Source organism: Microplitis demolitor, chromosome 5 (genome assembly GCF_026212275.2).
Source record: "Microplitis demolitor isolate Queensland-Clemson2020A chromosome 5, iyMicDemo2.1a, whole genome shotgun sequence".
NCBI lineage: Eukaryota > Metazoa > Arthropoda > Insecta > Hymenoptera > Braconidae > Microplitis > Microplitis demolitor.
The window spans coordinates 9,720,637-9,744,731 of record NC_068549.1 but is presented as its reverse complement, the minus strand read 5'-3'; the positions used below and the strand labels follow the sequence as shown (position 1 = coordinate 9,744,731).

At 29.7% G+C, this 24,095-nt stretch overlaps 2 protein-coding genes across 10 annotated transcripts in view; one reads left to right on the top strand and one right to left on the bottom strand.

Moving 5' to 3' along the window:
- The first annotated feature begins 8,820 nt into the window (after positions 1 to 8,820).
- Positions 8,821 to 11,862, top strand: LOC103575558 (uncharacterized). 7 transcript variants are annotated; one of them, XM_053739092.1, is made up of 4 exons: positions 8,821 to 8,877; positions 9,166 to 9,329; positions 10,077 to 10,270; positions 10,363 to 11,862. In XM_053739092.1, the coding sequence occupies exons 2-4, from the start codon at positions 9,226 to 9,228 to the stop codon at positions 11,283 to 11,285; spliced, it is 1,221 nt and encodes a 406-aa protein (XP_053595067.1). In that variant the 5' UTR covers positions 8,821 to 8,877; positions 9,166 to 9,225; the 3' UTR covers positions 11,286 to 11,862. The 7 variants fall into 7 exon arrangements, with proteins under 7 accessions (XP_053595067.1, XP_053595063.1, XP_053595065.1 ...); XM_053739088.1 differs by having other exon boundaries at positions 8,824 to 8,877; positions 9,053 to 9,329; XM_053739090.1 differs by having other exon boundaries at positions 8,848 to 8,865; positions 9,124 to 9,329.
- A 6,207-nt stretch (positions 11,863 to 18,069) lies between these two features.
- Positions 18,070 to 24,095, bottom strand: part of LOC103572280 (probable phospholipid-transporting ATPase IA) — a 60,495-nt gene continuing 54,469 nt past the window's right edge. For all 3 annotated transcript variants that reach the window (XM_014443005.2, XM_014443007.2, XM_014443008.2), the window contains one exon: positions 18,070 to 18,618. In XM_014443005.2, the coding sequence (XP_014298491.1) occupies positions 18,521 to 18,618 (98 nt within the window). In that variant the 3' untranslated portion in view covers positions 18,070 to 18,520. The remainder of the gene's footprint in view (positions 18,619 to 24,095) is intronic.

The window sequence follows — 24,095 nt, the reverse complement described above, 5'->3', positions numbered from 1 at the left end:
TGGCTCGCGTAATGATATAAAAAGCCGCCCAGGAAGGAATCGCCAAGGCTGACTATAGGCCGAGTCTAGGCCCTATTGTTACTTGCCAAGCTTCGGCAGCTGACCATTGGCCCGAATCTCGGCCAACTTTTCGCGAAGAGAGTCTAGTCTCTGGTACATAGAGCGCTCGGCCACACCATGCGTATGAGAATCGAAAGTTATTTCCGTACTTAAATGGATGACGGTAGCGCATTAAATTTTACTGCATCAAACAATAAAATTTGCTGAGGCTGACACATACTTTTTACGAATTGACGAAGTATAATGTACAGTTTTATATAGTCAATCTTCACTGATTTCAGTGGGAGTATTTAATATTTGCTTTGATAATAAATATCTGTGAAAATTTATTTATTCCCGTTTATATCATTAAATTTGACTGTTGACTAATATTCAAATTTAAAAACAACTCCTGGTAAAGTTTTTTAGTTAGAGAACTTTACAAAATAACGTTCTAACTAAATTTATTATTTTGTATCCTTTATATTTTCATTGTTTGAGACTTTAATTTCTTATTTTACAAACGATAGATTTAAGTTTTGGCTGTTAAACTTTAAAGTTCAATTTTTTTAGTGTTTACTTTGTCTTTTTTATAGTATTAAATGATAATTTTATCTAAATGAACTGTATATTTTAGCATTCGATTTACAATTATTATCTATTAAATATTGAAATCACGATATTACTATTTGAATTTATATTAATTGCTAAAAATATTATAATTATTAGACATCAAACTTTATTTATTACAGTTTTTTTTTCCGTGCACCAAGTTGCATTTATGGATAAAACTCTATCGTTGGAAATCTCTACCTTCAACTTTAGAATGTATATTTTACAGACAATAAATTTATTTTTAATTAATTGGGAATTATTTTGGAAGATTTAGGGATTTGACTCTATTTATTCAGAACTAATTAATGAATGAGCAATTAGCATTTAGGATTTTTATACTATCAATAACTGTTTCTACATAAATTTTTTTTTTTAATTTCAATATGACTTTTTTAACTTAAAAATTTAAGTTAACTAAATCAAATTCAAGACAACGTGACTCAAATTGCACTTAGTTGGCGTAAATGGGTACTAAGTAAGACAACTTAGTCAAAAGCAAGTCGAAAACAAACGTATTTTTATATCTTGAAATATGTTTTTCATTTATTAAAAAAAAGGAACTTTAACTTGACTTACTTTTGTCTTCCTAGACTTGCTTTATTTAAAATTTTTAAAATTACGTCAAAATCAAGTTATTTTTTTGACCCGAATCAGCGCGATATCGACATGGTCTGGATTCGATTCCCAGTTCGGGCTATCTATATTTTGCTCAATTTATCTATAAATTGTCTTATTGAGAAAGTTAATTGTAAGTTTAGGTTTCACTATATTTTAAAATTAATCAATTTTTAAATATAGTGAAACCTAAACTCACAATTAACCTTACTGAGAAAAATTTTTTATGTATAATCATATAAAATTATATATGATTATATATAAAAAATGGCCAAATATAATCATATATAATTATATATGATTATATTTGGCCATTTTTTTATATATAATTATATATAATCGAGTTATATATAATGTTATATGATTATGTATAAAAATTTTTTTTCGGGTAGTGAGTCAAAGTAGTGTTTGAATTTTTTTGTTTACTAAATTATCCTAATAGATATAAAAATTCATTATTTTAATTTATAATGACATAATGAATTCATAAATTAATAATTATTACTTATATAACGGTAGGTCCTGGCTACTTCGTGTCCAGTAGCCACGAACCACAGTTAATAAAATTTTCCCGAATAAATTATAATTAATTAAACTTAAAATTATTAATATAAATATAAATGGGAATTATTTTATTATTGGTTCGGAAACTGGAAAAGATCTCAGGTTGCAGGTCGACTCGTTCTTGCCGGACACGCGACTGAAATAAACTTATTCTAAAGGACGCTGGTGATCAAAAAAATTTTAATTTAGAGACTCAATTAAATTATATAAATTTAAGTTTTATTCAACCAAATCCCAAATATGTACAGAGATTTCCCCTTTTTACTAATAAGTTTATAACTTGCAATAATAAATAGGCGTTCAGCAACAATGAATAAATTTACTGAGACGCGCAAGTATTTATTGGACGCGGGAAACAAATTGGGTAAATAGTTAAGTTAGTGTCGTGTTGAAGAGAGATGATATTATCAGGTATAAATATATATGTGAAAATTATTAAGAATCTTATCTGGTTGAATTAAAATTGACGTACTGTTGGAATCGGGCGTCGTTGCATCGTAGATCAACCTGGTCTCGATGGTGGACTTTTTCCCCGTGGATTGATTCCGGTTCCTTGGGCTGTTGACTGATAGACACTCCTTACAGACACTGCACTTGTCACTTGTGGTTTTACAAACCAGCTACAAAAAACCCAGAATCTACCCGAAAGTAATTTATCGCAGGCAGGACTATTCAATTTAATTTAAAGTTATAAAACGTAGAATAGGTAGTTTGAACAATATTAGATTAGTTAGTTTTATGTGTGTCTAATAGCACGATCGCTTGAACTCAAATATATAAGTTGGAATAGAATTCGATCTAGGGGTCCTCTGACATGGCTCCGAGTGACTGAGGAGTGTTAATTAACATAGAATTGACGGCCGTAGAATCAATTACATTTTGCGCTCGATTTTCAACTCATAAAATCAGAAACGCACGTTTACACTTATTTAACTAGAGAAAGTAATGAAATGACTTGGTTATTTTTGACTCATATGATTTAATGAAAAGATTCGACAACAGCGCGTTCTAACTTATTAAACATCGATATTCAAATAAAAACGGAAAACATTTATTTCTAATTTCATCTTTCTTATTAATGTATTTCTATCTTGGTTTTTTATCTCCCAGCTGCTTCCGTGACGTTGCCAAACCCTCAATAATATGTATCTCTGTCGATGATCGAGATTAAAAAATAAAGTTTAACTTTAATTATTTAAATAACTACAACGGTAACACTGTATTGTTAAGATCTTATCATATTTTTACAATATTGAAGTTTATAGCATGTGGTTTTTTATTTCTTAAACTTCGGAGGTTAATAATGAAAAAAATCTAATAAGTCATGACGGAAGCTTGTCCGCCATAAGAGCCTGTGTATAAGAACTTTAAAAACGTTATTTTTAAATCTTTTTTTCTAAAAAACTAGACGTTGGAACATATTCAAACTTCGCAAATACGTAGATAAAATACTTATTTACATGTATACTAAGTTTCAAATCTTAAAATTTGAAAATCCTTTTTACATTAGATTCAGTCGAACCTTCTTAACATAGGGAGAATCGTCTTTAAAGTTGAGAACGTATGCTCGGTGGGAACGTCCTTAAGGGTGTTTCGAAGGTGAGTTCACAGTGTTCCGACGGTAAATTTTCAGTATTCTCATAGTGGCTTCACGGTGGTTTGCAGTTATTTCCACGGTGAGCTCATGGTGGTCCCACGGTGGCCTCACTGTATTTTTGCGTCGATTTTCTAGCGTTTTCCTCGTAAAAAAGTGGTTCTGATAGATTTCAAGAGCTCGACATTAAAATAGGAATAACTAGAAAACAATGCGGAATTTGAAAAAACTTGACTGATAATAATTTGTAGAGAATAAAATTGTCAAAAAAAAGACCTTATAACATTTTGTTATAAATCTGATAGTTTCACCGGAAAAGTAAAAAGATCTCAAACTTTACTTCGAGCTCTAATAACTTTTGAACATATGGATTTATCAAAAAATGATAAGAAACTTTTTTTGTAGATCATTCAATTTCCTACAAAAAATTATATTGAGAATTTCTGAATTCTCATTAGTTGATATGGTGTAAAATTCAGAACGAGCAAAAACAAGTTATTTGAATTTTATCAAACTTTGATGTCGAATATCTTGTGAATGGTTGAATTTATGCAAAAATCATAAAAGATCTTTTTTGTAGATCAGTAAATTTTCTAGAGATTGCTGGAGAAGAGATTTTTTGTATCTTGATTTTTTTGGAAGTTATGTATTTTTTACCATGTTACTAAATGAAAAATCGAAAATTATCAATAGCCATCTCTAAATATCAATATTAAGAGCTCAAAATTTAACTGTCACCATATTTTAAGATACCCTTTCGATTTTTCAATGTTCATAAAAAAAAAAATAGTCCCCTAATTTAAAACAGTCTAATAATCATATATAGTTATACTATATTTTGAGATAAAATTATAATTCAAATTGTACGCATGGTTGTACAAAGAAATAAAATTGTGAGTTAAAACATGTATTCAAGAGCTCTGATAGGTTACAAATTTAAGTTATTCCCCATTAATTCTTATCAACAAATTTACTTATTCTGATATTGTAATGTTATTTTGTTATTTAATGCTAATTATAGAAATAATTACATTTTTAACTAACCAATCACTATCTGTGCAGAATTAATTTCTTTATAGAGTCCCTGATTAAACGAAATGATTTGATATGATTAAAAGGACTAATATATACATCATTTTATTCCTTCCAAATCATATAAATCATTATACACGAAAAATCATACTAAATCATTCGATGATTTAAAAAGATGATTTTAAAATGATGTAAAAAGATTCAAAATTTTTAATCATTCTAAATATTTTTCAATCTTAAATGATCAAAAATAATTTAAAAGTTATTAATTTTTTTTTAATCATTTCATTCAATTAGGGGTAAATTACACATGTAATTTAATCGTATTGATATGCACTGTTGCGTTAAATTCTCTAGTAAATTTCGAGAAATGAGAAAATGAACCAGCGTGAGTCACGTATATATCGCCATGAACGCTACGGCGCACGTTTTATGTAGGGTAGAAGTACCATTTGTGGCCACTGCTCCATTTTTGGACATTTAATACTTAATTTTAAATAATGAAAACGTATGAAAGAAAAATTTTACTGTAATAGTGTGATAAAAGTATCTTCAGACACATTTAAAAAATTAATTATGCTATTGTGTATTTTAAAAATTATTTTATTCAAAATTTCTAAGTGACCAAAACTTACCCGAAAGTGGCCAAAAACGGTACTTCTACCCTATCTTTAAGACACTTCGATATAATAATCTTGTTCGACTTGAGCAAGCCTGGTCTTAAGTTCGATAGACGTTAGTGTCTTTTCTTACCTATATGTCTTGCTGCAAATACTTGTGGTGAAATTTAATTAGCAAATCTAGTGCAAGCCTTACACAAGAAATTCGTGCCAGCGTATCTCAATTCTGAAGGAAGACTATAGTTGAAAATAGTTGCGCATGGCTTGCATAAGATCTGCTCAAGGCTCAAAATTGCGGGTTCGTACATTGTATTTGTACTCTTGTACTTAGATGAGATGTAATCTAAGCTGGCAATTAATACCATAACACTTGTTTGTCAGATATTTTAACCTTTTTTTTTTATTTAATAAATTTTGTTTGGCGCTGAAGTCTGAACTTCCCAAGGGCCATAATATCTAGAGACACGGTAGTATCTCTCGCGCCAAGTAAGCATTCTAATTAACACATGGTAATTATTTATAATGTATTATGTCCATATCATTTGATATCAATAGACTTGTTTTAAGATTTACAGTTTAAAAATTAAAAACAAAAAATATGTCGGACAGTAGCTTACACTTTTAGATGCGTAACCCATGTGACAGTAAGGTAAATAAATAAAATGTTATTAAATTTCATAGACATACCCGATAAAAAAAGATTTTATCTGATTATATATAAGTATATATGAGTATATATGAGATTATATATAAGATCATATATAATCATATATGGAATTATATATGATTATACATGGTCCTACATGGAGTTATATATAATCATATATGAAACTATATATAATTAGATCTGATCAGACCTGGTTGATAAAGGCTAGGTATAATCATATATAAGCCTATATATGATCATGTCTAATTATACATAAGTCTATATATAATTACATCTGATCAGATCTAGCTGATGAAAGCAAGGTATAATCATATATAAGCCTATATATGATCAGGTCTAATTATATATAAGTCTATATATGATTAGATCTGATTAGATCTAACGGATGAAAGCTAGGTATAATCATATATAAGCCTATATATGATCATGTCTAATTATATATAAATCTATATATAATTAGATCTGATCAGATCTAACTGATGAAAGCAAGGTATAATCATATATAAGCCTATATATATTTTACTGGTTTTTATCATAAATCAAAAGCCATCAACATTTCTGACTGAAAGTCGATTTTTGAAAAAGTTTAACAAAAATATTTAAAATATTACTCATTTATGTTTACAAAAGTGATTTTGGAATAATTAAAAAATAAAATTTTCTCTTATGAAATTTTGGGGGTACCCCGTTTTACCTACCCTACCCCTTTTGCACCCCCTTCCCCTACATGGGTATATATATATATATATATATATATATATATATATATATATATATATGTATAACATAATGTGATAATTTTAATATTAATGTTATTAAATCTTTATTTTGTCAACTATCAATCAAACTTAAATCCCCATTACTTGAAAAATATTCAAAGGTTTCGGCAGCAATTCAAAAGTATAAATCGATATCGATTTATATATGGATATTTATAAGTTTATAGATAAAAAGATTTGATTATATCTATCTGATGAATTCTATCGTAATTTATGTACAAAACTAAATTCATCATTAGGTGCATTATTTAAGTAGGATGTATCAATTTGATTATTTGAGTTAAGTTATACCATAAACTTTTCATTATTGTAAGTTCATAACAGACTAGAGGATCAAACTACCATCCAGCGATTGCCAAAGTTAAGCAGCATCGAGGTGGATCAATAATTGGATGGGTGACCCCTTCATACAAAAACAGTTAACCGATAGTAATTTTTTTTTTCTCAATTTAAATTTAATCAACATTTATATTAATGAAGACAATAAATCCTAATTTAATTACTTTATTAATAATTTTCAGATATTTTCAATGAGCTTTTAAAAAGACTATATTCGTTCATGCATGATTATATCTAATCATATATGATTATATATGATCAGATCTGACCAATTGTCAGATCTGATTATATATGGAATAATTATATAATTATATATAGTTATACAAAATCGTTTTTTATCGGGTATTATCTTGGACGGGTAACAACTCAAAACAAAAAAATATACATAACGCCAAGCGAATTTCATTTGTTGGCTATTTAATTAAATATGGAATAAACCGTGAAAAAAGTAATAAATATGTGATCGTAGTTACCACGCTTTGTGTACAGCTTAGAGCATTAATGCCTGGTCACATTATATCTCACTTGTAGTCAATCTATTGAAATGTATGGTAAGCGCTTGAAAAATAATGTTGGTTACACTGGAGTGCAAGTAAAACGTGAACTTGGCATATTTGTGATGTTGTTAATTAAGATGGCTAGTAGTGGGAGAATTTGACAGTTTTAGGTAAACAAATAAATATAAACAGTGGAAGAGGTTATCGTTAATGTGAATTAATTCGAATCAATAAAATTGCCGAATTTTATTTCATTGACTTGTCAAACTTTTTTATAGGTAAAATTCAATTAATAATATTTAAGTTTTAAAATAAATTATAATTTTATAAATTATTAATTTATTTAGGATTTGTTTCAACATATTCCTTCACAATGTCTGATATGACCAGATTCACTTAATCATCTATCAATGTGAGCATTTAATGAGTCATATGCTCCATATCACCCTGGATTTATTTCTCATTAAATGCTCACATTGATAGATGCTTAAGTGAATCCGGACATGTTAGACATTGTGAAGGAATATGTTGAAAAATATTCTAAATAAATTGATAATTTATAAAATTATAGTTTATTTTAAAACTTAAATATTAATTAAATGAATTATCTATAAAAAAGTTCGACATGTTAATGAAATAAAATCCGACAATTTTATTGATTCGAATTAATTCACATTAAAGATAACCCTTTCCACTGTTTATATTTATATGTTTATCTAAAACTGTCAAATTCTTCCACTACTAGCCATCCTAATTAACATTACAAATATGCCAAGTTCACGTTTTACTTGCGCTCCAGTGTAACCAACATTATTTTTCAAGCGCTTACCATACATTTCAATAGATTGACTACGAGTGAGAAATAATGTGACCAGGCATTAATGCTCCAAGCTGTACAAATACAAACGTCTCATATGAAAGAAAACCTCATGAAATTAAAGCAAAAATCTAAAAAATTACAGAATAATAAAAATGTCATTATAATTAATATTTATTTTCTTGAAAAAACAAAAATAATATTTTCAGTTTTAGGTTAAACTTTATAAATGTGTCTGGCAATATATAATCGGTTTTTTTTTTAAATGTAAGGAGAAAACTTTCATTTGAGGAGTAATTTTCTTTATTTTTAATAACTTCTTCTACGCATTTAATTTATCAACTTTTCCAAATTATCAAAAAATTTTTCTACTAACACTGAACGATTACCAGCCTCCGGAAATTTATAGAAAACTGCCGGGACCAGGCATTAATGACAACGAGTGTACCCCGATTTTTAGATCCTGAACTTTTTTCCGATGTAAAAGCGGACCGGATGGAATATTTTTCTTTAATTAGTTTCTATTCCTAAAAATGGTAGGAGAAAAGATGTTCCTTTTGCGGACTCAACTATAGATGTTAGTTAGTTTTTCGATCAGGCATTGGGATAACCCATCCAGCCGTAACTATAGATGTACTAAAATATGCAACTACAGGCGAGTGTGAATGTAACAGACATCAGACCAATGTAAAATTATAAGTAAATATAGTAAATAATTGAAAAAATAATATTTATAAAAAAAAATGCACTTAGTAATTTTTTAATTTTTTAAATGTGTATTTTCATTTGAATTTTATTTTATTAATTATTTACTCTTTTTATTTATAATTTTATATCTGTCTGATGTCTGCTACATTCACACTCATAACTACAGAAGTACAGACAACTTCATAGAACATAAACTTATTTTTTACACATATTAAATATTATATATGAACTATATAGATACTTCTTAAATATTAATTATATAATTACATAAAAATGCAGTTAGCAAAAGCAGTTGAAGTATTATTTGAATCTAAGTCTGTTTGTTTGACACCTGAAAATATGCCAAGCATTAGTTCTGAAATGTTTTTGCATTATGTGGTAAAAAATAAGTATGGTTATGACACAATATTACAACTAGAGAAAAAATTTTCTTCTAAAGTAAAGTAAGTTAATTTTTTTATTTTTTAATGAAGAGTAAGGTAAAAAAAAAAACCAAATTTTTTTTTTATAGTTATTTTTAATAGTTTTAAGTATTAGAATAAAATTTTAGTTTGAAGAATAATGTTAATAATTAATTATTATTAATTTTTTAAATAAGGTCCTTGAGTGTATCCATAGTCGCTCACTAAAAGTTGCGATGTACCATTACTCGATCGACACATGGCCCAATAGTTGCTCAAAGACAATATCAATTAAAATATGATCAATTTATTAATTTGGAAAATAATTTTGAAATTCTATTACTTTATTCTTTCATAATATAAAATTTCATGAATTTTAAAAATGTATTTAATAAGATATAGTTATAACAATTCTTAACAAATTTGACGTAACCTCAATTTAATCTAATGAATAAACGTTAAAGTAAAAAGTGCCCGGCTGAGTGCGATTTTGAAAACAGTCATTCAATTTAAATTTATAATCTGTTATAAAATAATTTGATACATGATATTTTAATATATTTAGATTCACAAATAATTATTTATCAATAATAATATTTTTAGTTGTAATTTTTTTTACAGAAATTATAAAAAAAAGCCTTAAACCGTCAAAGTGAGCGACTAATGGTACTGAGCGGGTATAGGGGCTTTTACCTTACATGAAATATATAAAATTATACCTTTTTTGTCTTCAATCTTTGATATAATTTTATTATTTATTTATTAATTTTATTATTTATTTTGTTAAAGATTGATGGCTAACTACGCCAAAGAGGTTAATTTCGTCGAGATTAAACGTAATGGGAATATATGTATTGTAGAGGCTACAATTCATCCAAAATGTAATGAATATTGTTTATCAACTGTCAAAATTAATGAAAAAACTAATATAATTATAGCGGCGGAAGGCAATTGTTATGAAAATAGTACTGATCGTAAAACTGGTAATAAATGTGTCAAGTTATTTCATATATTTTTTTTTTTTCTTAAAAGTTAACAAATGATGAATTTTAATTTATTTTATTTTACTTTGGAGCAGGTCAATGTATCCATGTAGCCATTTTGATTAAATGGCTTAATTTTCAGACGGAAATTCGACTTTCTCGCAAATTATCAACTAAAAATATTGGAAGAGTTATAAATCCGTTTTTCAAAATTAATAAACCATCAAAATGTTCATCAAAAAAATTAGATTCTGAAAACAGTGTTTTCAATGAGGATAAAAAATTATTTAAAGAATCAATCATTTGTTCTATATATTTTATGAAGGATCTTTATGATGGTGATAAAAAAAATGCTGTGGAATTCCTGGAATTTGCATCTGAAAAATTAACTGTTGAAATTTGTGATAAAATTCAAGAGTATACACGATATTGTCAAATTGATCGATACTGGACTAAACTACGCTATGGAAGATTTCTCGCATCTGATATTTATTATTCATCTCTATCGTTAATGGTTGACAACCACAAAGATTTGTACAGAAGAGTTCTATTTAATCAAAATAATGTGAACGAAAATTTATTAATGCGAGAAAAAACATTGAAGGATAAAATTTTAGCAACAATTGAGAGTCGTATTAATAGAAGAATTGAAAAATGTGGCATAGTTTTGAATGGTTCATATCCAGTTTTTATTGCATCTCCAGATGGTATCGGTGATGACTTTGTGGTTGAAGTTAAATGTCCGACTAATGCTACAAATATTATAAATTATTGTAGAGGTCGAAAAATTTTAGAACCTTATAAAACTGAGATCCATTTACAAATGTTATTATGCGGTAAATCTTATGGATATTATTGCGTCGCACATCCCCACTACGAGAGTAACGACTTAATTATTATTATTAGAGAAGAATTCGATGAAAATTTTATCATGTCTACGATTGAAAAATCAATAGTTTTCTGGAAATATATTATTTTTCCAAAAATAATGAATGACGTACATAATTATAGATAAATTATTATGTATGAGGAATTTTGTTATTGTTACTGAAGAGCGTTCGTTGGTTTAAGTTTTGTGAATTTTGTGTTGGTTGATTCTTACTTACAAAAAATGCAAAAAAGTTTATAAATGATTTTTTTTTTGTTTTTATTCAACATATATTAGTATGTTTCAAATTATTGCAAAAATTGAAATTAATTCAGTTATTATATATCCAATAATAAAAAAAATACGTATATATTATTTGCACAAAAAAAAAATAAATTCTTGACGCAAAAAATTTGTATTTGCCCCAAAAGAATTTTTACTTGTCCCAAGAAATCGATTGCATTATGACTTGAAAACACAAATTTTCTTGGATCAAGCAAAAATTTCTTGTCCGAAAAAATTTTTTCTAGTTCTAAGATAATTTTTAGTTTCAATTCATAATGTAGAATATTTGTTGCGCCAAGAAATTCTTTTTTTCTGTGTATTTTTGTTATTGAATGTTAAAAAATGATTTGTGAGAAGTAAAATTATATTTGCTACCTACTGTAATTTATATTTATTGTTAAAGGTAAAAAAAAAATAAACTTAAATTTATTACTTTTAATCTTTCATTTTATGTTAAATTTGAGTCCTCTTTAAGTTTTAGAATATGAAAAAATTACATATATTTACAGTACATTTTCTGTTACACACATTTTTCAAGTACTGAGAAAATTTCGAAGAATTACAAATCAATCGTCTTTTTAATTTTATTTTGAGTTTCAAAATATAAAACATCAAAGTTTTTTTTGGATAGGATTAAATAAATAAATAAGACAATGAATTTAAAATAAAGTTTTTAAAATTGAATTAATGTTTATATATTTGTTTTCTCATTCGAGATGATTCCAATTTAACTGATATTTAGGTGTAACATTTAAATTCAATTTTTGTTTTATTATATTTATTATAAATTTTTATTTTTAGAAGTATCAATGATGACAATAAAAATATCGATGGTAAAAATATCCATTAAACTAAAATCTATCGTCTAAAGTACGTATTGGCAACAGGAAATTTGATATTTGTAACTATAACCGCATCAAGGTCGTATTAAAAATGAGAATAATTCCATTGCGAATTTAATAAGATCAATTTTAGCTAAATTAATTAATTTTAATTTTAATGAAATAAGTTTTGTAAGCTGACATTATTCTTAAATTTAAATTTTTATACTTTAATTTTAATTCTGGATAAAATTTCTAAAAATATTATATAAATAAAAATTAAGGATATTTGATGGTAAATTATTATCAAAACATTAGTATTATTTTTACATGGTAACAAGAAAATATATTTTTTACGTTCTTAATATTTGGTTATACATCTTTTTCAAAAATTTATTTAAAGCTGTCTTTAAAAATATAGTCCATTAAAGAGAGATAAAGATTTAATTGCTTTCATGTTCATAGATAGAAAAAAAAATTTAACTTGAATCAAGACTTTTTTTTCTTCAAATTGAATTCTTTTTTTAAGTCATTCTGTGTTTTTAATTCGAAAAAATGCTTGCATCAACAACGATAAAATTCTTCATTTAAGAATTTTTATCTCTGTTATGGAGAATTTATTTTCAATCAAAAGTTATAATGATCTTAATGAAATTATATTATTTTTTGACTGATAGCGTGATATTTTTGTCTCAAGTATTTCATTCTCTTCGTTTAAGATACTTTTTCTCGCGGTTTTGGAAATACTGGAATTATACGGTATAAATACTGCATAAATACGGTATGTATTACTTTAGTTATTTAGCCAGTTTTTTTGTCGAATTATTATCAAAAACTTACGAAATAAATTCAGAATATTTACGGTAATAACAGAAAAAAATGGTATTTTCACAGTATTAAAACCGTAATTATACAAAATATTTATAGTATATTTTCGGCTTTTTTGCGGTATCAAACCGTTCTACTTGGAAAAAAAAATTTATATACGATTGTATAAAATTTTATTCAGTTATATATAATTTTATATAATTATATATAACTTTATAAAGTTATATATACAATAACTGTCATGAAAAAAAAGAAAAAAAACTCCAGCTATCCAGTGGGATCGATCCCGAGTCCTTATTATTTGAAGTCTGATCTGTTAACCGCTGTGCCAAATATTTACTTTAAGGGTGATGTTAATTGTATTAATGTGGATACAAATAAACTTAACGTTCAATTTTATAAAAAGGTATTAATAAAAATTAACTAAATGAATTCAGAAAAGAGATTTATTCAACGCAGGCCTGATTTTTCTGATTAAAAATACTCATTGACAAGGACTGAAAATTATTTCAATTTTTTTCAATCCATACGGAGGTTTTGGAAAGTATTGAATAGAATTGAAATTTTGATCATTTGAATACTTTATAATTCTTAAAATGGAATTCAAAAGTATTGAAAGGAATTCAATCTTTTATCATTTCAATACCTTCCGCAATATAGAATTATTTTGGTATTGAGAAGGATTCAGAAAGATTCAAAAATTTCAATTCATTTTCATTCTTTTCAATTCTACACTTGATCCTAAATATTAAACTATTTAGGTATTGAAAAGGATTCAGAAAGATTGAAAATTTCAATTCATTTGAATTCTTTTCAATCCCACACGTGACCCGAAATGAGATATTATTTTGATATTGAAAAGTATTCAGAAAGATTAAAAATATCAATTCTTTTGAATCTTTTAAAATTGCTCGGAAGTTTAGAAATTCTCATATTATTTTTGGATTCAATAGAATTGAAAAGTATTAATTTTAGGCCCAGATGAAAATCTGGTGGTATAGAAAGTATTCAAAAGTATTCAATTCTCATCTTTTTCAATCCTTTTCAATGAGTACTTTTAATCAGGGTTGCGAACTTTATGACGTCTGAGTTGCGAAGCCTAAACGGCTGTTTGTCGACCAGTGTAGAGAAGTTAGGTAAAGTCAAAGTAGATATCCTCGATTTCCACTGGCGTTGTGAAAAGTGGGTGTGGAAATGACATTTCACCACACGTCTCAAAATTTTTTAACTGAGCTCTATCTATTAAGGTAGTTCACTCGCGACATTCGTAGCCAAAAGTATAGCGTAATCGTAACTACAAAAAGTTTAGAGATACTCAATGCGAGAATATTTTATTTTTGTGAGAGACTGTATCCAATACATTTTAGTTTTAAATATACAGATACACACTAATACAATCTCACTGATGAGTACAATAAATGTGGCAACGCTGCAAACATTTATATTGGATAGTCTATAGATTAAACGTATAGGTAGCAATCCCTATATAGTGTGAGATTAATATACATGTAGTTTGTTATTATTGATAATCACAAATTTTGGATAGAATTAATTTTTGTGCATATTTTCATAATTTTTTTTTAAGCTTACAAGAAAATCGCAATTAAAAAGAAAAACATTGTTCGATGTGTGCTACTTTCAATATCATAATTTTAAAAAATTCTAAAACCATTAGAAAAGCTTGGCTGACCAATTTCAAAACACAGTAACAGATAAAAATGAAATTTTTGAAATATGTATAGAATCATGTTCACAAAACTCCATTGGAACTAAAAATACTAAAAAATCGATTTTGAAAAATTTGTCACTTACTGTGTTTTGGAATTGGGCAGCCGAGCAATCATTAATATAAGTTAATATCAAAAAATAATTTTTTTGTTTGTTTAAAATCATTGAATAAATGTTTAACGTTCATAAAAATTACTTCGAAAAATTTTTCAAAAATTTTTTGACCTCCAATACTTTCATGCTCAAAAATTAAACTAACCAAGTGACATTTGAATTTCCGCGGGTTAAATATGACGACTGCAACGTTGCCGACTTGTGATTGCTGTACCCCACCACACGTCAAGTATTTTAAAATTCTTTATATTTTAAAAATCAATATTTTTTAAACAAATCGGTCAAAAAATTTCTAATTTTTTCATTTAACAGTGGATAAGTTTTAAAAAAAAAATGGTAAGAACAGTTTCCAAGATATTCAGGAAACTACATGTTTTTCTTATACTTGGTAGATCTCTAGCATGTTAATTATGCACTTTTTGATTGTTAATATCTCGTCTTACAATCGGTGAAAAAATTTCGTTTTTTTTTTTTTTTTTTTTTTTTTTTTTTTTTTTTTTTTTTTTTTTTTCATTAAATATTAGACATTTTTGTTAATCTCATGTTTTAATTTCATCGCATTCCTAAGAAAAGTCATTTTGCAAGTGAACTACCTTAAACATCATAAGAACTCGTTGAACGACTTAAAGTTTTTTGTCAAAATCCATGTTGAACGGCTAGAACACTAATATGGTTACTTCAATTCATCATATGTGGAGTGTGTTATGGTTGCGTAACAACATATCCGCGGACAAAATATCCTCACAACAAATTATCTGCGCGACAAAATAACCGGAAAAGGTAACGGTCTAGAAGTGGGGCTCCACCTACTTTTGGCTGTAAAATAGCTTCTGTTTGACATTTATTTTAAAAAGCGTAAAAAATCGTGGTCTTTTTTCACGAATACCCACACATAAAAAGGTGTGGAACATGGCGCCCTTTTTTCATGAATTTTGTGTATTACATAAACATTTCCACACATTTTTTTTTTTTTTCAAATATCCCTACAATATAAAAGACATGAAAAATATGTGAAGCCAATCTATTTGTAACGTGATTGGTCAAAAGCAAAAAAATATATGCAAACGATACGAAAATACATTAAAATAAATATATGGAAAACGACACGCGCGCTAGTATACTTATATATTATGAGTAACTTTAGTCAAATTCTTCACCAAATCAAATTCATTTAAAACCGATCAAATTCAAATGTCAGCATCGGGACGAATCTCAGGTCCGAAAGACCTCACACTTTATGTGTAAAAAATTCTTTCGGTTTCCACTGGGATTCAAACCCACGCCTGGCCAGTGATCAAGTTAGAGACCCTATCCAAAAATTCTCATAGAAACCACTCAACTGCGACAAAAACCGCATAGAATCCTATCGACCGTATTGGTTTCTATGCGGTTTTTGTCGCAGTGGATTCTATGGGAATTTTTGGATAGGGGAGGCCTGTCTTACGTCTTAGACCGCTTGGCCATGATCGCCGGTTATTTCCACACATTTTTTTGTTTTTTAAGGTTTTATATATACATTATTATGCCTCGGATGATTACCCGATCCCATATCCGGCCACTTAGTCAAATATAATTTTCATATCAGATTCAAGTTCATTATTTAACCAGTCAAATTCCAAAGTCGGTGACGGGATGAATCCCAGGGCCGAAAGACCTCACAACGTTTTTGTACAAAATTCTTTCGGCAATCGCTGGGATTCGAACCCACGTCTGGTCAGTTAACAAGTTCGAGAGCCCTAAGTCTTACGCCTTCGAACGCTCAGTCATGATCACCGGTTATTTTCACACATGAAAAGGTGTGAAACATGGAGCCCTCTTTTCACGAATTTTAACTTTTTTAAAAAAGGGAAAAATCATTTTATCGACAAATATTTGATCAATTGAATTTTTTTACGGATATTTTGTCTACAGATTTTTTGTCCACGAATATTTTGTCCGATGGACATTTTGTCGCACGGATATTTTATCAACGGATATTTTTTTGCGAATATTTTGTCGCGGATATTTTGTCCACGGATATCTAAGCGTGTCATCGTGTATTATACCACGTGGTTGTTATTGCATTTATTTCGTAAATAAATATTTAAATTAATAATTAAAACATCCGAGTAAATTTAAATCAATTAAATATAAATTCTGAATTTTAAAGTCGATGGCTTATTGTAATTTTGTGGGTGCACCTTGTCGCTAAACAGTCTTAGACTTCACTTCGCAAATTGTCATTAATCGCGTAAATCAGGCGATTGTTGAATAAAATATAGTGCATAGTAGGAGACTCAGATGGGCTTTATCCGGCAAGCGCAAGGCTTTCGGCCCGTGTATGTAACCCTACGAATCGTGCTGAAAACATTGCCCTCACCACATAAAGACTATCTTAGTATCCTAATCATGCAATATACTATTCTTAAACTGTGTTTTTACCACTCTTGCTTTAAGTCGGCAATACTTGGAACAAGAATTTGAGGTTCCCTGAGCAAATTTTTTTTTTCAATATACTAATATTCTTGGGTCAAGTAAATTTTTCTTGATTCGAGTTAGTTTTTCTCAGTGTAGGAATTAAAAGTTGACTTTCACTTATTTCATTAATAATTGTGATTTATTGAAAATACTTGATACTACTATTTTTTATGTTTAAGTTTTTCCATAAAAAAAATATTTATGCAATGAACTGATAATATGCGACGATGTTAAAAAAATTCAACAGCAAACAATAATTTGTAATGACACATGAAAAAATAATGCATCAGACTAGAGGTGTAAAAAGTTAAATGTATGTACAATTATTGACATACTTAAAAAATTATATCTTTAGAACAGTCTATTATGTTACTTATTTTGCTTTCATATTTAAAACAATAACTGTATTAATTATCATCACATTTATTTTTTCAAATTTAATCAGTTATTCTGGTTCATTTGAAAATATAGTAATAAACCTATTTACTGATTTACAAATAAGCGATTCAGAATAAAATATAGTTTCTTAATTTCGTATTATACATTTATATTTTATTATTAATTATCATGTATCATTTTTTTGCGATAAATTAAATGATACTGTTTTTATATTTTGACATTAATACAAATATATGAGAATAAAAAATTTTTTGTATTTTTATACATATTTTATAATTTAAAAAGTAATTTCTATACCTTAGTTTAAACGATCCAAAGTGACATTTATGTAAATAGAAAAATAATTTAATAATTATACGAAATTTGATTTAATTAAGTCAAGATAACTAGAACCTATCTGATTTTTAATTTTTGCAACAGTTTTTGAAAATTGGTTTTACCATAAGATCGTAAACTTTTATTCATTGAGTAGTGAATAGATATTTTAGTTAAAATATATTTATTTTTTTTTCAATCTTCATAACTGTTGTCTTATATTTATTATGCGTTCTATTATCTTGACTCAGACTAATAATATAAAAATTAAAATATGCCTTACTTGAATCATTGTTGATCAAGTTTAAACTCGAGTAGTCATAATATTAAAGTTTTTTTCCTTGTATAAATTATAATTTCAGATTAAACAATAACGTATTTAGACGTTTATTGTTTTATATGTATATATTAAGTGATCGTGATTTTGAAATCAAATCACATACCACCAGGTTTCGGAAGGTTCGTATCATACGCTCTTATTACATCTGTTTGAGTTACTGAACCACCTTCTTCTTGAGAAAATGCGAATCCATCTGTCAATAAAACATAACAAATTATTTTTATTGTATAAACTTTACAAAATGAATGATTATAACATGCAACGAAAAAAATTTTTAAGTATAATATTTATTAAAATTTTTTTACGCACAAAAATTTCTAAATAAGATAAAATGTGAAAATGCATTAAAAAAAGTTAATTATTAATTATGTCTGACATTAACAAAGAATATTTAAAAAATTTTTCGATCGTAAAGCACACTCTGATGCTTCGCATCATGAGTCGTGCAATATAAACTATAAGGCAGTTTGACCAATTAATGATACTCAATTAAGTATAATCAGGCGTAAAATGGACCAAGAAGTTATTTATAATATACGGAGTTAACAAGCCGATAGATTAAAAGATATCAATAGCTCGAATATTCATTTTCTTACACTAAGGAAATATGTTTTTTTATTGTAATGTGCATTACATTTTACTGTAATTCAATTAAATCCTTTTTCAATATTAATAAGAGATAGACATTTACCATTAACGTCCAAAAAGATAAATCTATTAATAAATATAATGATTAATTAAAATTAAATAAGAAAATACATAAAATTTATTGTATGAGTTTACTGTTTATTTTCTGATAATCGACGCTGTGTGGAATATTATGCCTATATTTTATTAATTTATATTTTATTTATTTTAAATACAGTCGAGTCTCGTTATGAACCCGCATAAAGGGGTGTAGGGGAATATAATTCTAAGAATTTGTGTACCCCCACTCTGTCAGCGCAGGCGACAGTCGTGAGTTGAACTTCCCCTACTTTTTAAGCGTGTGAGTGTGTACGTGATTGTTTCCAGTATCTCGTTATGAGTCCGTTTGACTTGAGTGTTATGTTTCTCATAGTAATACAGCTATACAGTGTCTTGCTTATAAACAAATAATAGGACTAATATGATAAATAAACTCTTAATTTCTTTTCATGAATATACGGTCTCATATCGAGACTCTGAAATTAATTTTTTTTTCACGTTGTGGAGGGGGAAGGTTTTCCGTGGAAATCCTGGTTTACGGACTCATAACGAGCGGACTCATAACGAGACTCGACTGTAATTGTTTTTATTCAACGCATGCACCATGATCCTGTTTTATCATATAACTGTACAATGAACCCTAAATGGCCGTTCATCGACTGGTATATTATAATAAGTGACAAGGTAATTCAGATTTCTAGATTTCCCACTAGCTTGACATAATGAGCTCATTATGACATTCTCTTGAAGCCATTATTGAATTCGCTCCGTGCGCGATAGCAGTGCCAAGTACAGTCGAGTCTCGTTATGAGTCCGCTCGTTATGAGTCCGTGAACCAGGATTTCCACGGAAGACCTTCCCCCTCCACAACGTGAAAAAAAAATTAATTTCAGAGTCTCGATATGAGACCGTATATTCATGAAAAGAAATTAAGAGTTTATTTATCATATTAGTCCTATTATTTGTTTATAAGCAAGACACTGTATAGCTGTATTACTATGAGAAACATAACACTCAAGTCAAACGGACTCATAACGAGATACTGGAAACAATCACGTACACACTCACACGCTTAAAAAGTAGGGGAAGTTCAACTCACGACTGTCGCCTGCGCTGACAGAGTGGGGGTACACAAATTCTTAGAATTATATTCCCCTACACCCCTTTATGCGGGTTCATAACGAGACTCGACTGTATATTCGAAATATATTAAACATATTTGCATTTTTTTTATTTTAACATGTCGTACATGTATTTTTCATGTATTTTACGATATATTTTTAATATAAAAAATATAATAATAATAATAATAGGTTTTATTTGCACGACTTTTAGGTCTCATACAAAGTTTTGCACATGTTTTTCTTTAAATATATTTTTATTATATTTATTGCACTCTTTTAATATTTTTCCTTCCTTCATTTTGCGTCATCATGGTTGCCCTCTTGCCCCAATTTGTCTGACACTGCATTGTGCAGGATCTCTTCAATTTTTTTGAAGACCACACACAAATTTACATTGACCTCTCCCTTCAATGTTGCCACTAGTTTTTCCTCTGCCTCTGTCTCGTCCTGTGTTTGCTTCCACGTCACTAAATACTCTTTGTCTTTCTCACCCACCTTCTTGGCTATCTCATTGCTTCTCAGTAGGTGCACTAGCGTTTCTTTTTCCTCACCACAGGCCCTGCATGTCCAGCACGCAAGGCCTTTCTTTCCCGCTCTTTCTATATTGCCACATCTTGCCCTCGCCCACACCTCTTTATCTTCTCCCTTGATCTTGTCTTTTTTCCAGTAGTGGTCTTTATCTACTTCTATTCTGATCTTTTTATATAGCTCGCTGTATGTTGATTTCTCAATCGCCTCCAAGTCCTCTTTTCTTGCTTTTTCCCTTAACTTTTCGATCCCCTTGTTTAGTTTCTCTTCAATCACTTCACTTTCTTCATTTCTGTATATCATCCCGACTGTCTCTTCGCATCCCATTTCTTTCAGGGTTTTTTTCACTGCTTTCCCCCACCTTGACGGATTCCCATTTAAAATTCCTCGCATTTCTTCCTTCACCACAATTCTTGGCCATCTTTCCTCATCCATTCCGATGCATTCTTTTAGGTATCTTATCGCTCTTTCTTTTATTATTACTTCCATGCTCTCTATCCCCAATTCGGCCCTCCAAATGTATCCTGGTGTGTTCCTTCTTACTCCTAGCGCCATTTTACACAACTTCCTCTGCACTCTTTCTATCTCCTCTGCCTTCTCCCATCCCCATACCTCCACCCCATACATTGCCACTGACCTCGCGACCGTATTCATCAAGTATATTCTTTCCTTCATGCAGTTCCTTCTGCTTCTTTTCATCACCCCCCAGGCAACATTTACTGCTTTTTGCGCCTTCTTAGCCATTTCTTTTCTCTGTTTTCCCAAACCGTTTCTAGTTGTGAACCAGAAACCTAGGTATTTGAAATCTTTTACCTCCTCTACTTCTTTTCCTTCGTATCTCCATTCTCTTTTCCCTTTTTTGATTCTTCCACCGTTCCTACACACTAAGATCTTGGTCTTCTTTACATTTACCTTCATTTTGTTTTCCTTCACGTATTTCTCTAGCTCCTTCAGCATTTTCTTGAGGTCCTCTTCGTTTTCCGCTATGTATGCTATATCGTCTGCAAACTTCATCACGTATATCCTTTGCTTTCCTATCATGGCACCCCCGATCTTTTTCCTCTCTAGTGTCTCCTCTATTTCATCTATGTCAATTCCGTACGCTGCTCCACTCATCGGGCATCCCTGCCTTACTCCTTTTTTCGTTTCAAACTTTTTTGTTATTTTTCTTTTTCCCATCTTTACTTTGCAATATGTTCGTCTATATGCTATTCTTATCATTCTGTGCATCTTTCCTTTTATTCCTTTCTTCCACGCCTTTATCTTCCATTTTACCCGCTTTACCATGTCGAATGCTGCCTTGAAGTCTATGAATCCTATGTACAGCTTCCCTCCTTTCTTTTTTAGCTTGTTGTTAATTATACCATTCACTACAAAGATGTGATCCCTCGTACCCCTTCTTTTCCTGAACCCCGCCTGGCTTTCTTTAAGTATCCTCTCTTTTTCAATCCAATTATTTAGTCTTTCCGTCATCAGTGTTGTCATTAGCTTGTAGCCCGTGTCTAATAGGGAAATTCCCCGATAGTTTTCAGGTTTCTCCTCGTCCCCCGCTTTGTATATTGGTATTATTAGTGCTGTGTCCCATCCTTCCTGTAAGTATCCTTCTTCCCACATTTTGTTTACCCCCTCTCTTATCCATGGTACCGCTTCAGCTGTAATGTTTTTCAGGAACTCAGCAGCTATTCCGTCCTCCCCAGGCGCTTTTTTGTTGCCGAGTTTCCTTATTGCCTCCTTTATCTCTTTCATACTGAATACTTCGTCTAGCTTCGGCTCAGTGGACTCTTCTTCCCCATTTACTCCATTCCAGGGTGCTCTCTTTTCCTCTTCTTGTTCCTCGTACTCCGATTCCACTTCTCCATTCAGAAGCTCCTCAAAATACTCCGTCCATTTTTCTTCTTTTATCTTATTGCACGTTTGACTTTTCTTTTTTCCTCTAAATCTGTTTACAGCTTCCCACCACTTTTGCATATCTTTTGCGTTGCTTATTTCATCACATATCTCTTGCAACCATTTTTCTTTGCTCTCTTTTATCACTTTTCTATAGTTTTTCCTACTTTCCATCAGTTTCTTTTTCTTCTCTTTATCGCTGGTGTCCTTCCTGAATTCTCTAAGCTTTTTCCATACCTCTTTTCTCTTTGCTTTGCAGTCCTCGTTGAACCATTTTTTTTTCCCCTCTGTCTTGCTTGCTTTTATTTTTTATTGCCATTCCAGCTTTTTCTGCTCCACTTTTTATTATTTCAATTATATCCTCCCATTCCAGTACTTCTTTTTCTTGCAGCTTCTTTGTCAGAGCTTCCTGCGTTGTCTCGGTGTACTCTTGGCTTTTTTCTGTTTTCCATACTAGTCTTTTTTCGTGTCTCTCCTCAAGACTTTCTTCCTCTTCCTTTTCTTCTTCACTTTTCTCCACCTCTTCGTCTCCTATCTTGTATTTCGCGACTACAGGTAGGTGGTCCGATTCGATTCTCTCTTTCACTTCTATTTCCATCTTGTCATCCCCTCCTCTTTCGACTGTTATCACCAGGTCTAAGACTGACCCTAGGCATTCTTCATCTCCACCTACAAATGTTATCTCTCCTTCCTCATCATTTTTAGCCCTGCCGTTCCATATACATAATCCCAATTCGTCGCACATCTTTAATAGCTTTCGTCCCTCACTGTTTATCACCTTATCTTTAGATCTTCTCTTTCTTCTTTTGACACCATCCTCATCTTCCTCATTGTTCTCTTCACCGATTCTGGCGTTTAGATCTCCGATGATCATTATTTTTTCCCGTCTGTTTATGCATTCCTTAATCTGGTTCCTCAGCTCCATTTCTATCTTTTTCATCCCAACGTTGTTGTACACTGTGATAAGGCTCTCCCCTGCTTCCTGTCTGTTTTCTATTATCGTACCGTATTCCCATTCTCTTGTGCTCCATTCCTTTTTTATTTCTTTCTTTATCCCTATCAGCTGTCCTCCTTTTGCTCTTCCTCTTTGTTTTTCTTTTTTTGCGCTTTTTGCCTTCCATTCAAATTTTTCACTTAGATTTCTTTGGGCTGCTTTTGTTTTTTCTTCCGTCACCCATGTCTCTACTAGGATCACTATATCGTTTTCTTCCATTAACTCCCTCGCTCGATCCACTTCATTCATCCCTGCTACATTCCAAAACATTATTTTTCTCATCTTCCTTTTCTCTTGTTTTTCCCCTCCTTCATCTGCTGGCACTCTATCCTCCTTTCGTCTTTCACTACCCGCCCAGCTTTCTTTCTCCTCGTTCATTAATTTTCATCTTACCAACTCCCCTACCTTCTCATCCCAGCGCCACCATATTTCTCTTATCTTTATCTTTTT